Source organism: Egretta garzetta, unplaced genomic scaffold (genome assembly GCF_000687185.1).
Source record: "Egretta garzetta isolate BGI_Z169 unplaced genomic scaffold, ASM68718v1 scaffold163, whole genome shotgun sequence".
In the NCBI taxonomy this organism is placed as follows: domain Eukaryota; kingdom Metazoa; phylum Chordata; class Aves; order Pelecaniformes; family Ardeidae; genus Egretta; species Egretta garzetta.
The window spans coordinates 1,113,357-1,128,616 of record NW_009259308.1 but is presented as its reverse complement, the minus strand read 5'-3'; the positions used below and the strand labels follow the sequence as shown (position 1 = coordinate 1,128,616).

At 36.9% G+C, this 15,260-nt stretch overlaps 1 protein-coding gene across 2 annotated transcripts in view; it reads right to left on the bottom strand.

Annotated features, from left to right (window-relative positions):
• NR5A2 (nuclear receptor subfamily 5 group A member 2) overlaps positions 1–15,260 on the bottom strand; it is a 97,711-nt gene that overhangs the window by 69,652 nt on the left and 12,799 nt on the right. Inside the window, exons 3-5 of one of the 2 annotated variants that reach the window (XM_009636192.2) lie at positions 15,007–15,125; positions 13,568–13,709; positions 7,586–8,232 (exon numbers count right to left, since the gene is read on the bottom strand). In XM_009636192.2, the coding sequence (XP_009634487.2) occupies positions 7,586–8,232; positions 13,568–13,709; positions 15,007–15,125 (908 nt within the window). Of the gene's footprint in view, positions 1–7,585; positions 8,233–10,947; positions 11,090–12,386; positions 12,498–13,567; positions 13,710–15,006; positions 15,126–15,260 lie in introns of those variants that run through there. The other variant, XM_009636193.2, reaches the window with a different exon arrangement.

The following is a 15,260-nucleotide window of genomic DNA, read 5'->3' as shown; positions in this document are numbered from 1 at the left end:
AGTGTGAGACCGTGGCCCTTGCTTTAGCTGCTTTTTTAGGGTTTGCTCCCAGAGTTATTTGCTGGTGTCCTGTGCAGGGCCCAGCTCCTCTTCCTGATGCACCTGCAGGCCCTAATGGCCTTAATGGCCCCTCCCGGCCCCCACCCACAGCACCGTTCAAGCTTCAGCCAAGGCCTGGGCCTTCCTTGGGATCCCTCATAGGTAAGGCTTCCTCGCTGTCTGTGTGTGCCCTTGCGTCATCCCTTCAAATCACACCTTGTCCCTAGGGCTCATGAGGTCCTGTGTGAGGCTGGTAGGGTGGGCCAATCCTGCTGGCCCCCATGGGGCCTGCCCTGGTTTGGGCAGAGGGGTGGCAGGCCCGTGGCCCTCAGGGGGGCTGAGGTGGAGGGGGCTGCAGAGTCTGTTGGTTTCTGTGGCTTATGGAGAGCAAATGTTTCAAATCAATTTTATAATGTGGTAAGGCAGTGTGTTGTGATTTAGCCAACATAGCTCTGAATAAAAGTGCTTTTTATTCAGAGTTGAAGTGAAATTTGATGATTAAGAGGTTTCTTATTAGAAAAAAGCATCAAATCAGAAAACAGTTAAAGGCTGTCCTAAAGATAGTGATATTACATTTTAATTTGCTTTTAACTGCTCTTTCCAGCCAGGAATGGGAAAAGTGAGATGGATTAAATAGCTACTTTGTATGTCCCTTTACTAAAAGATCTGTACTGCACTCACAGAGAGTACCAGATTTTGGATGTTGCCACTGTGTTCACATGGGCTGTAATGGAGCTCAAACCAAATGTTTGTCATTCATGTGGATATTTCTTGAATTGTATTTAAACTAGTTTTTGAAATATTATTTCCTCTTGTACTAAACCTCACTCTTTCTTGAGGTTGCTGGGTTTGCATATTGGCTTATAGGGGGTGGGGGGGAATAAGCAACTGCATTTTATTTCCAGCACATGAAATCTTTGCTTCCTTTTATAAGTAGTCTTGAAACTTGAGGCTATGAAATAGAGCAAACCATGGTAGTTTCAATGCATGACAAAACAGAAATTAAATCTATGGCTAAGTTTTTGGCTAGCATAAAATGACATGCTTCCCTGACAATAGATGGGTTTTCTATTTTAGTAGTCTGAAAATCTAGTTGTTAATGCATACTGGCCAAAGTTTGGAAGTGGAGAGGTATCAGATAGATGTTTAAGTGCAGTCTGCCTCTTGATTTTACTCCCTCTATTTGAAACAATTTTATAATAATTTTAAAATTGGAAATAGAAAAAACTTCAGTCCTCTAGTATGTTCCTGTGCCTATATAGCTGTATAGTGCGTCCAACCTGTTCTGAGTGATCTTACAATTTACAGCACAGCTTGAAAGCTCTCAGCTTTAGGCCTTCTCTCCAATAATGAGTCTGATGGCTGAATGTTGTGGAAAGCATCTTATTGGTGCTACTACAGGTAGAACACCGTTTCTCACTCTCCAGGGTCTTTGTTTTGTTTGGATGTTGTGCTTCTACATGGCTGCCATATGGTTGTATTTGTTGCTTCATCAAGCTATGAATATTCTGATGTCTTAATCTTTCTTCATAAATCACACTTTCCTCTGCTTTTCTTACCATTTTTCAGCCCTAGGGCTGACTGGATTATGTGAGCTATTGACTACACAGTGCTGTATACACAAAGATGATCATGCCTTGGTCTGGAGCATCTTACCTCCACATATGAAAGTATAGAATAACATCCATTCATATTACAGGGCTTCAACAGCGCTGATAGGAAGTCTGTAAGTGACTTTGGTATGGCTAGGATTTCATCCTTACTGTAGATGATCCTAAAAGCTACAGGTTAACTGAAGAACATCCTTAAATCTGAACAGCCCTGACAGGATTATTGAGGCAAACTTTCACTGTAAGTGGGATCCACCCCATACAACAGAAATATCCTACAGGTATCATACACAAGTGCTGGATCTGAATGATACAGGTATCATTCAGATGATACTGGGTCTCTGGGTCTAAATAAAACAAATTCTCTTCCTGTAGTAAGATTTCCTGACTGGTTGTGAGAAATGTCATAATTTGCAGGGGGGAAATGGCTTTTTTTTTTTTTCTCTTTGGCAAAAACTTGCAAAAACCCAGAGCTCTTTGTAAGTGAAGATCTGTCATTCTAACAATAAAACTGTGACTTTCTTAAGCAAAACCAGGAAACAGCTATGGTTTTCCAAGAGACTGTAATTATTTAATTTTTAAAGTGCAAAGCTCTCTCCATCGTTTGGCAAAAAGAACAAATCCTTACAGCAGAAAATGACAGTTAAAAATGGTAATACAGTAGATTACGTTAACATGGCTGAGTGTTCACTGATCTGTTTCTTAGCCAGTACAGCTGCCATTATTAGAATTCACTTTAATATCGCTTTGGACTAGCCATAGCATGCAAGATCTGAAGAGCACCATTTTCTTCATCTTGCCCTACAATGTGACATGCGTTTGGTAATGCAGCCAACTAATCTTTTTACTGTTGCTGCTGACAATGGTCAAACTTAAACTGGAAGCTTACACTTCAAAGGAAAAATTAAATGGTAATATTAAACTTCTGGTTTGTGTAACAAATGCCTCCAACTCACAGGTGAACATGCAAGTTTGGCTCTTCCCTCCCATCGAGGCTGCAGTATCTGCTTCAGGCTGTGTGGCCGGAGTGGCTGTGGCTATATAATTCCCCATGTCCGTACAACAGCCTATTATATTTCTGTCACTAGCAGTAGGATGGCCTGGACAGCTTTTGGAGTTGTTACTTGCTCAAATTTTCTCTAATAATAAGTAACGAAGTACTGTTATTGAATCATGGCTATTCATGGGAACCTGGGTAAGTTTGCTACAGTGAACTGGTGACTGCAGATCTGCTCAAGCATAGAAGTGGCAGTCTTTCAAAAAAACACCTGCATGGAACATGGTTCTTAGTCTCAACATGATGCTGAACACAGGGTATTAGATGGAAAAATGACTAAATCCAGAGTGACTAAGCTCAGTCTCCTGCTATCAGAGGTGACAATATATGGCAGAGTGAAGCTGAAGTATCCAGCTCCGACATGAATGGCCATAGGAGAATGTAATCTTTCTCCTTACCCTTTGAAGAAGTGCCAAGGGCTTAGCACCGAACAAACTGTTTAGAAAGGCTGCAAAATGACATGCCCACATGCTGAAATACAGCATTTAGTCACATCCTTTGTTCAGGGGGGAGTCAGAAGATGACCATAAAGTTAACTTCTAACAGTGTTCCCCTACGAGATTCAGCTAGGTGGCAGGTATAATGCTATGCTTTGTTAAGCCCCGGTTTATCTGCTGAGGCTTCTTTCTATAGCAATGATTTTACTATCTGTGAAGTTAAATTAATGATTAAGTTAAATTTAAGAATTCATTTGGCTGTGTAAAATAAATACTTTTCCCTTTCCCTGACACTTAAATATTTGAGAAGTATTTTTTCAGATCTAGATAGTTTAAGCCAGACTGAAAATCAACAGCTACATGTGACAACATATTAACTACTCTGATTACTGATATTAAGGGAAGTTCTGGACCTCAGTTTCTGGCAGCTTCCCCAATTGAAAGAACACTGCAGAGGTTTTATTTCATCAGCTAGGTTAGTTACATTTCCTGTCCTGATAAACGCATACTACAAAGTCCAAAAGCACTTTAAGTTATGAAATTGCCTTTGATTACTTAAGTCTAAATAATATATCAACCTTTCATCATCCTGAGAAGAATTTTTAAGGTATTCCACTGCTGATATTTTTTCTCACCCTAAAAAAACCCCATCCTATATTTTCCTATTCTGTGTTAATTCGGTTTAATAATTGGATTTCTGGTACTATAATTCCTTATTTTCTATGCATTTCTTGATACTTAGAGACTGAAATTTGAAATTAAAGCTGATGTATTGAGTGTTATATTACTATATCCATCTAAATACATTTTACAGAAAAATTTATGAGACTCCAGGAGTTCTGCTAATCCTACTCACACTAAGTTTGCACTACTTTAAGAAACAATTTGAAATGCTGCTAATATAGTTGTGCCTATGGGGAATTTGTAACACAAAACTAGGTCTCTCTTCACTTATTAGCTGCCAAAAAATCTGTGTTACCAAGTGCAGTAGAAGCTCTATAGATAGGGTCCTTCTGAGATACGTGGTTAAACTATTGTTTTTTTGAAGGCCACATCTGCAGCTAGTGTAAGCATGGACAAATTTATACTTATAGCAAGAAATTCGTCACAGAACTGATACAGTCTGACATCAATGAATGGCCTAAATTTGCAAACTCAGTGAATAGTTCTAGGATGAGCTTCTTTAACATGAAGTACACCGGCTCTTCCTGCAATCATTCACTAAATGGGTTTGTGCTCACATAGTACTTTGACCTATGACATCCTCACTAAAATAGCCAAATAAGTAGAGGTAATATTTTTTGTGAGTCACAAGTCCTTTAGTGCCTTTTTTGTAACTATCAACATTTAGTTAATTTTCTGATCCTCAGCCAGGAGAGAAAGTATCCTGAGGACTGTCCTACAGTGCAGGTCCTGTTTTCTTCCTGACCCAAGCAGAGGCTGCTTTCTTTTATGGGTTCAGGAGTACTTAGCTTTGGAAGTAGTTGTTGAATTTTCCCTGATGTGGGCTGATGAGGAAAGACCAGTCCAGTGGAACTGTCTGCATCCTCTCTTGGGGCCAGGTAACCTTTGGACTCTAGAAACTCTTGCAATATTTTCTTTTTAGATTTGTACAAAGACCTTTCACCTGACTAAGACAGCTGGCTACAAATCTAGCATCCCCAGGGCACTCCTGAGTTCTCTTAGCTGAGGATAAGATGGATATATCTACTTTTATATTTACTGAGCTTTCAACAACTCCAGAATAGCAAACAAAGGCCTTCTTTACTATTAGGATCATCATGAGTCTACTAGGAGGTTATCTCCGTATTCTTATTTCTTCTGTGTATAAAGAACTATATAGAAACATTTCTCATTATGAACTGGCAAGTAATGTCAAAACCCAGAATTTAGGATGTAATTACTAATTTAAAGGTATTCTGACTTTACAAGACAGATAGGTACGTTTCAGATTTTAGCAGGTGTTAAATTCAAAGTTACTGGATTGCCACTGGCTGCTTTGGATCTTTCTCTAACATTATGTCTAATCCTGACTAGTTTGCTTCATTAATATTCCCATTAATTTCTGACATCCAACATGAAGTACGAGGATTAGCCTTAAATGTTGTACTTAAATTCATACACTGGTCAGGTTCTGTAAAATGCAGTGCATTGACGCCCAGTCAATATTTTTATCTTTTACATGCATAACACATTCCAGAAGAGGTGCTGGCAATTTGTAGAGTAACAAGTGAGAAGACTGTGATAAGCATGAGCTGAAAAATGCTTCATGAAACAAAGTTTGAGAATATGTTTCTTATCACTTGAGATCTCTTTAAAAAAAATCAAATTTTCAGTCAAATGGAAAGAAAAAGATAAAACTTAAAAACCGTGGTCCACTGGTGGGTTTTTGTTATTTTCTCTAGAATAAATGTGACCTAAACCACTGGATGGACTGGGACAGTGCTTTCTTTTTTATCATGTTGTCCTCCTTTTCAGTCCTTCCCGAACTCGGCTAGCTACAAATCTCTAGGTATAGCAGAAAGGAAAGTGTTTGCCCTTTTATATGAAGAGACAAATGTATAACACTAAATTTAGAATGAAGTGAAAGGATACAGTAAAGAATTGCAAACATGCTGTTTAGTAGTAACTCACAGCCAGTTGTGCCAGGCATCACTTATCAGGACAAAATCGTGATGAATTTCATACAAACCACATCTGAGTTTTATTGCTGTGGAACCATAAAAAGTAAATGCTGCTTGAATATCTTTTCATATTCTCACTTTAATTATAACTGGAATTTTAAGACAGATCATAACTTAAAAATTCTTACACTGGAGAGTGTCTTGTTCTGCAAGTCTCAGTGATTTTTAATATGGTTACTCCAGACTAAAGTACTCCCTAGTGTATGGGTAGAAAGATCTGGCCCCTGATACTTAAGACATAGTTTATTGGAATGTTTTCAATTTTATTTTTAAATTATTTAAAATGGGTAGCATCGCTTATAGCTTACAATAAAATTGTAAACAACTTAGCAAAGATGTGTCAGTCTTTTCCTCTCTTTAATCCATTTTCTTTTTCCCCTCAGAGTAAACTTCCTCCCTTCTTTCTCTTCATATAGACTGAGTTTTTAATGGTTCCTGCAACCATTTTCTTGGAAAAACTAGAGAGAAGCTGCAGCTGTGTATGCAACATGTACAGCTTGCTTTTCTCGTAATCGGGCTTTATTTCATGTGTCTGCATCATGATGGTTATGACAGAAATACTGTTGTGGCAAGCATCCTGACTGCAGCTTTTCAATGGCATCTCCCTTCTGTGCTCTTGATTCATGTAGATTCAATTCTCAGTGAACTTCTACAGTAATTGTTGTATTTGGATATTGTATTTATTTTCCCTCAGCTTGACAATAGTCAGTAATAAATGATGGATCATCACAAAACTTTACAGATTTCAGCAGCAAATAACAGTGGCAAAAACATCTCTGTGTAGCAGACAGATTCAGAGACTAGCAATGTAATGGGGAAATACAGATGCGATTTGGGTTCATCACCTTGAGGTTTTTCTGAGACAGAAAAACTTTTGTTCATTCCAGAGCTAATTTCTGTATCAAGAGAGTGGTTAAAATCTGTAGTTTAGCTCTATTGTCTGATCCCAAATTTCTGGCTTAAAAATATCAGAGACCTGACCACAACAGACCACAAAATTGCCTTAACAAAAAGTCTGATAAATGTAAATGGGGGAATTCCTGGCCACCAGAGAGCTGTGCATGAGGATGTATTGGGTGCTCCAAGAAAATTAAGGTCATCGTAGCCAGCTTAGAATAAAGGAATCCCCCATGTCTCAGTGCTGATGAGTACCAAAAGGAGTCCTTAAGGTATCTTCTTCCTCCTTGCTTTCTGTCCTGTGTATACCCAGCTTAGGATTCAGCCTTCATGGTTAACTACGCACACAAGAATGCACAAAATAATATCCCAATGAGAAAATGAATGTTCTGAATGTGGACTTGTATAAAGAGTGTAGAAAGATGGACAGAAATGGCACTCCCTCATATGTTAAATGAGGTAATAAAATAATTACATAAATGGATGTAGAATGGTGTAATAGGCATGCTTACAACTCTGAATACAAGGCAGACGATGAGCAATACTGACAGGGAAGGAGTAAAATTTATCCAAGGTCCTATGGAGGTTAATAACAGTTGTGATAAATAGTGAAGTACAGAAGAGCTCAACTGAAACTTGAATCTCTTTGCTATAGCTACTTACTGGCTCAGGTGGAAAACAACTGCAAGTTTTTCCTCATAATAGTCTGCCCACTTCAAGCCAAATAAATTGAGATGCTTGGGGGGGGGGGGGGGGAAGGAAGAAAAGATAAACCATACTTTCTTGCTTGAAGTACAGCATTGTAACAAATGGTATTTTTTTCTTGATTGAATGAAAATATAACGTAAGATTGTTACCTACCTTAAGTTCTCTAAAAAAGATGCTACTCCTAGCCCACTCAACGATGGAGAAGAGGGTTTGGTCAGCCATTTTACACATAAGCCCAAATGTGTTGAGCTTCTCGTGTTTGCTTCTGTTGGCTTGCTCTTGCTGCAGATATGCCATGATCTTAGCTTGGACTTGTGGCTCATCTGGCTCGCATTTCAGGAGTTCCAATATCAGGTGTGGAATACTTGCTGGTGAGCTTGTTTGATAACTATCCATGTATGAGTAGCCCATTATTGACTCTGGTGAACTAGTGTAAGGGTCAGGGTACTCGGACTTGATAGCACGGCTTGGAAAATGGCCATAGGTTTGGTAACCTTGCAAGCTGCCATGGGGTGGCATTGTCATACTAATTGGAGAGGTTACAAAGGGACTTCTGTCATAGTCTGTAGGAGGCAAGGCAGTATGGTTCAGAGGTAGGCCTTTGGAGGCAGAATGGATGTTCTGGATTGCAGAGGATATTGTCAGGTCAGTTGGCATTGCTTGGATCACCTGAGTCATGGCTTCCAGTTTAAGTCCATTTGCTCGGATAAGAGCTTTCTTCTGCTGCTTCAACGCCCTGTCTCTCTTGTACATTGGTCCAAACTTGTTTCGACCGCCACGCATTCGGTCAGCTCGCACAGCTGTCAGGGGAGAGAAGGAAGTAAATCATAATTAAAACTTGGAATCAACATTCCTTAATGAAACATACATTAGGACAGAGCAGAAACGTAAAAATGTAACTTTTTTCTTTTTTTTTTTTTTTTTTTTAAATTCAAAGTAGCACTTTTATTCCTAAAGAAAAAGATTTATTTTGACTTAACAAATGTCACTTTTTTCTGGTAATTTAAATATCACATGCATATATTACTAACATAGAAGGACTTCTCTTTACATTGATTAGGACACAGGGACAAACACAATGGTTGGCTACAGGAATTTCACACCTGCTATGGGATCATGTGAAGATCTCAATGTATATTTGGTTTTATGTCAAGCTACTATGTCATTAAGAAACAAGGGCTGATGTCCAGAATTTGTCTGAGACGTATCCAGCGGACCACATTGTCTCATTATAATCATTCCATTACTGCCTTCCACCGCAGCAAAACATCTGAAACGTAAATTGCGAAATGTTCAGTAGTCACAAAGGGGAATACGCTTTTCTTGGCAAAAAGGAAATATTTCCTTTTGATGATTCTGTTCAGGTTGGTGTGAAACTTTAGGAGAATTCTAGTTAGCTGAACAGCTCTACAGAAATGTTTAGCTGCAGTAGGAATGTGCAGAGAGAAAGCTGTCAGCTTGCTGCCTTCCACACAGAAGGTGGAAGTGAAACAGAAACTATTGACACTGTTCTGGCTTGTAATATCTCTGGAATTAGAAATAATTAAAACAAATCCACCTCAACAGCTGCCTTGGGAGTCATACTGGTGGTCTCTGTCACAGCAGTGTCTGTCACCATGGTATATATGTAATGGACTAGTGAGGAGCCCACCTTGCCCAATGGCAATTAGATTGAAAGAGGAACCTTTGACAGCCTGGTGACATGTTGAGACTGCTGAGATTGCTGGAGGTTAAGTTCTTGAGCTTTTTATCTTAGGGATTAGAAGAACATTAAAAATTTATTATGAATGCTAGATACGCATAATACTGTACATTATCATAAGGACTTTAACGTTTAATGACTTTTTTGGTCCATGGTAACTTATGGACTAGACTTTAAGGCTATATATCGCTATCAGGGAAATACATATATAAATATCACAAGTATTTACAATTATGGAAGCACGTGTTATTTCAAATTTCTAAGGAAAGGTAAAGAAGTTGTATGGATGTGTGGATAAGGAAGCTAAAGTACATTTTCTAGAGTATCTTTAAACTACAGGCACTTCGCTTAAATTTGTAGTGAAAATGCCACTGCTAATACTGCTGTTCAGTGTTGATGTTGAGCAAAATGCAGGAAATTAAAATAATTAAATCACCATGCTGGTAAATGTAATTAACTTTAAATCCATATACATAGTATCCTCCCAGGTATTCTACAATTAAAAACTGCCAGCCAAATTGGATCAGCAAATGCTTTTGTAGAACTCCTATAGAAATTAAGGTGAACTGCATGGAATCACAGAAGACAAAATTTGATCCTGTATCAGCGTCAGCAATTGAGAGCAGTTAAAAGTAGTAGATAAATGTATTTTAACCTTATTCTTAACGTCAACAATGAGCAAAGGATTCTAAATGTTCTGTTACTGTACTATTTGAGTTTGGAAGAACATGCAGCGATTCAGGATGTTTAGCGCAGTGTGTCAGTGCTAGCTCAGTCTCGTGGGCAAATAGAATAGTATTGAATCCATCAAACTGCAGGAGGCTGATTTTTCTGTTTATCTCCAGTTATATCAACAGCTTTCCTTTGCCACATTCAGGTGACTGGGTCTTATCCTTTACGGTTCCCTTAATGGTTTATGGTTTTCCTCCTTGGCCTGATTTTTCCTGGTTAAGCATCTAGAGTGAATGACATTTCAGTACAACTGTAAGAATAATAAATTTAGGCGCTTGTCCTTGGTCAAGCAGAAATGTCATTTGCTGTGAAACCTGAACTTTAATATTTTCTACATCAAAGTTAGAATGAACTGTAGATGATTCCCAAATTCAAGTTGGTGATAATTTTGCATTTGGTTATCTCAGAGTATTGCACACTTTGCATTGCTCTCTGTACATGAGAAAGCGAAATGCAGTCAAAGAGTATACTTCAAAATGCCTTACTCTCTTTCATTTGTAATCGCATCTCAGGTATAGCATCACAAAAATATAGGACACAACTTTTGAGATTAAGGAACAAAATAATCTCTAAGGCAAGTCAGTGTGAGAAAAACCCTTATTTTATCTGTTTCTCTGTTTTCTGCCCTACTGTCAGAAGAATATATATCAAAAACCCCAACCCTAGGTAAAATATAAACAAAATCAGATCACTGTCCATAGCAACAACTAATTTTTTTCTAATCTGGAAACTTACATATTTTATGTTTAATCTAAATTAAGTCTTTTTAAAAAGCTGAAAAACTATTCTATCTAGATCCATTCATTCACAAACTCTAAAATAGTGAAATATCAAATTACATACATATATGAAAAACTGGAGTATGGTTTTGACTGGCTATTGATTTACCATTTAGTCATTAGATTTTTTTATAAAGCAACAATTTAATTGAGCATACAAAGTCACCTTTTACTATAATTCCAAAACCACAGTAAATATGTAGCTTTTTTATAAAATAGCATGTAATAACATATGTAATCCTATAATTTTCAAAATTAATGTACAGTATAGTTGACAATATCAGCAAGACTATAGCTCTTACCTTCCAATTTCATTCCAACACTTAGACATTTTTGAAATCGACAGTAAGGGCATCGTTTTCTCTGTGTTTTGTCAATCTGGCAATTCTGATTTTCTATACATGTGTACCTTTTGTTATTCTGGACTGTTCGCTTAAAGAATCCCTGTACGATAGATACAAAAGTTAGCCTGTTTTGCTTGAATAGCGTGTTTCAGCATTTTATTTTATGGAAATTACTGCAACATATTTTTCAGATACCACTCAAGCACTTATGAAGTTACATAGGTTATTTTAAATTACACTGAGATGTACCCAGGAGAAAACCACCAGAATCCAGAGGAGTTTTCTTGTGTTAGTGCTATATGTCTTACAGACTTATGTCAAACCTTGGTAAGACTGGCTATAGTCTCCTGTGCTCCTATCAGTGACAGCAGAAGTAGTGAGGCTGACTGGTTCCTTTTGTATTCCTTAATCATTGCAAAATTATTAAAGTCTTCCTTTTAAAGTAGTTTTACATGAAGTAAGTAGGGACACTGTTGCAAAGACAACAGAAATACCGACTACCTCTGGCTACTGTACGTCCCAGTGGTGCATGCTAGAGGCATAATATGCCTGTTGTTCATTTCTTATTGATTATTTTTTAATGAAAATATAATGTGCTAAGTTAATTTTTCCATGCAACTAAATATTTTAAATTGCATTGTTCTGGCAAAGGAGTTTCCTTTACAGTGCATTACTTAAATAACCATAAAGAACTTTAAAAAAAAATATGTACATGATAAATTTGACATGCCATAAATTCATAAGGATTTAAATGCTTCAGTATAATAGAACCATGCAGAAATATTTATCTTCCAATATGATAAGTTGCATTTACAAATATTTTATTCCCAAAATGAGTGAATGATCTAAACCAAACCATACATTAGTTACTTTGTGTATCAAGTGAGTGCTGACAGTAGTAGTTTGTATGAAAAGGGTGCAGGGTCATTATAGTCACAGAAATTTACATCATAATATTGAAGGATGAAAAAAATCTTAAGAAAGCCTCATTAGATTTTTGCAAAGCTGATCTGTATTGAGGATACTTTTCCTACTTTATCCTCCAGGAACAGAAACACTCTGAATGTATATAAATCAACTAAAATCAATATTTAGGACAGTTAGGAGTGAAAGTTTTTCTAGAACTACATCACAAGAGTAAAATACTTAAAAGCAATGATAAAACTACAACGCAAAACAGTCCAAGTTGTTTCCATTTGTGCAGATGAGATCTCTCCAAGAGACTTCTAAATCCTACAGCCTTTTGGTGGTTATCTTTTTACGTGAATGTAACAAGAAACATATCAGAAATCAGCCAAATTATTACACATCTGTTTTCTTTAATTATTATTTTTTCTGCTTATATTATAAACTTTTTTTGCTGTACTTGTGTTTGTATGAAGTAATTAGTACAGAACCTTGCAGCTTTCACAGGTGAGAAGTCCATAATGGTACCCAGACACTTTATCTCCACAGACTGGACACAGTTCCTCAAGGTCTTCATCATAAGAGTAATTCACCATTTTAAACTGAGACACTAGGGAAAGGAGAAATAGCGCATTCAATTAGAATGTACATTAGTAACTCAAATTTTCTTCACCTGTTCTCACCTAGAGAGAAAGCTCACTTAGACACACTACTGCAAATTGGGGGGGGGGTTTTTTTGGGGGGAGAGAGAGGGAGTTTTATTTTTAAAAAGACAGCTTGCATTGAGACATGCAACTTTCACCAACAGCAAATCTGCATGATACTTAGCCAGTGGAACAAAAAACCATTAGCTCCTTTGTTTTATGTTCTAAATATTTGTATTTACAGAGTGCTCTTAACCTAGTCCTTAGTTTATGGAATCACGAACTAAATGAATTAATTTAAACCCGAAAATGACATGGGGCGAGCTTTAAAGAAGCCGAATGAAAAGATGAAGCGTCACTTGTGTATTTAAAGTAACTCAGTTCGTTTCCTTTAAAGCTTTCTTTCAACATCAGCCTGCAAATATTTACTTAGCCTAAACTTGTATCTTACAGATGCCGCGTTAAATGCAAGTTACTTACTTGCAAAACCGGCTGAAAACAACGTCCTCCGCGCCCCCCAGACTCGTTGTCCAGGGGTGACGGCCACCCCTCCGAGCCAGCTTGTTTTCTGCCCTACTGTCAGAAGAATATATATCAAAAACCCCAACCCTAGGTAAAATATAAACAAAATCAGATCACTGTCCATAGCAACAACTAATTTTTTTCTAATCTGGAAACTTACATATTTTATGTTTAATCTAAATTAAGTCTTTTTAAAAAGCTGAAAAACTATTCTATCTAGATCCATTCATTCACAAACTCTAAAATAGTGAAATATCAAATTACATACATATATGAAAAACTGGAGTATGGTTTTGACTGGCTATTGATTTACCATTTAGTCATTAGATTTTTTTATAAAGCAACAATTTAATTGAGCATACAAAGTCACCTTTTACTATAATTCCAAAACCACAGTAAATATGTAGCTTTTTTATAAAATAGCATGTAATAACATATGTAATCCTATAATTTTCAAAATTAATGTACAGTATAGTTGACAATATCAGCAAGACTATAGCTCTTACCTTCCAATTTCATTCCAACACTTAGACATTTTTGAAATCGACAGTAAGGGCATCGTTTTCTCTGTGTTTTGTCAATCTGGCAATTCTGATTTTCTATACATGTGTACCTTTTGTTATTCTGGACTGTTCGCTTAAAGAATCCCTGTACGATAGATACAAAAGTTAGCCTGTTTTGCTTGAATAGCGTGTTTCAGCATTTTATTTTATGGAAATTACTGCAACATATTTTTCAGATACCACTCAAGCACTTATGAAGTTACATAGGTTATTTTAAATTACACTGAGATGTACCCAGGAGAAAACCACCAGAATCCAGAGGAGTTTTCTTGTGTTAGTGCTATATGTCTTACAGACTTATGTCAAACCTTGGTAAGACTGGCTATAGTCTCCTGTGCTCCTATCAGTGACAGCAGAAGTAGTGAGGCTGACTGGTTCCTTTTGTATTCCTTAATCATTGCAAAATTATTAAAGTCTTCCTTTTAAAGTAGTTTTACATGAAGTAAGTAGGGACACTGTTGCAAAGACAACAGAAATACCGACTACCTCTGGCTACTGTACGTCCCAGTGGTGCATGCTAGAGGCATAATATGCCTGTTGTTCATTTCTTATTGATTATTTTTTAATGAAAATATAATGTGCTAAGTTAATTTTTCCATGCAACTAAATATTTTAAATTGCATTGTTCTGGCAAAGGAGTTTCCTTTACAGTGCATTACTTAAATAACCATAAAGAACTTTAAAAAAAAATATGTACATGATAAATTTGACATGCCATAAATTCATAAGGATTTAAATGCTTCAGTATAATAGAACCATGCAGAAATATTTATCTTCCAATATGATAAGTTGCATTTACAAATATTTTATTCCCAAAATGAGTGAATGATCTAAACCAAACCATACATTAGTTACTTTGTGTATCAAGTGAGTGCTGACAGTAGTAGTTTGTATGAAAAGGGTGCAGGGTCATTATAGTCACAGAAATTTATATCATAATATTGAAGGATGAAAAAAATCTTAAGAAAGCCTCATTAGATTTTTGCAAAGCTGATCTGTATTGAGGATACTTTTCCTACTTTATCCTCCAGGAACAGAAACACTCTGAATGTATATAAATCAACTAAAATCAATATTTAGGACAGTTAGGAGTGAAAGTTGTTCTAGAACTACATCACAACAGCAAAATACTTAAAAGCAATGATAAAACTACAACGCAAAACAGTCCAAGTTGTTTCCATTTGTGCAGATGAGATCTCTCCAAGAGACTTCTAAATCCTACAGCCTTTTGGTGGTTATCTTTTTACGTGAATGTAACAAGAAACATATCAGAAATCAGCCAAATTATTACACATCTGTTTTCTTTAATTATTATTTTTTCTGCTTATATTATAAACTTTTTTTGCTGTACTTGTGTTTGTATGAAGTAATTAGTACAGAACCTTGCAGCTTTCACAGGTGAGAAGTCCATAATGGTACCCAGACACTTTATCTCCACAGACTGGACACAGTTCCTCAAGGTCTTCATCATAAGAGTAATTCACCATTTTAAACTGAGACACTAGGGAAAGGAGAAATAGCGCATTCAATTAGAATGTACATTAGTAACTCAAATTTTCTTCACCTGTTCTCACCTAGAGAGAAAGCTCACTTAGACACACTACTGCAAATTGGGGGGGGGGGGGGGGGGGGGGGG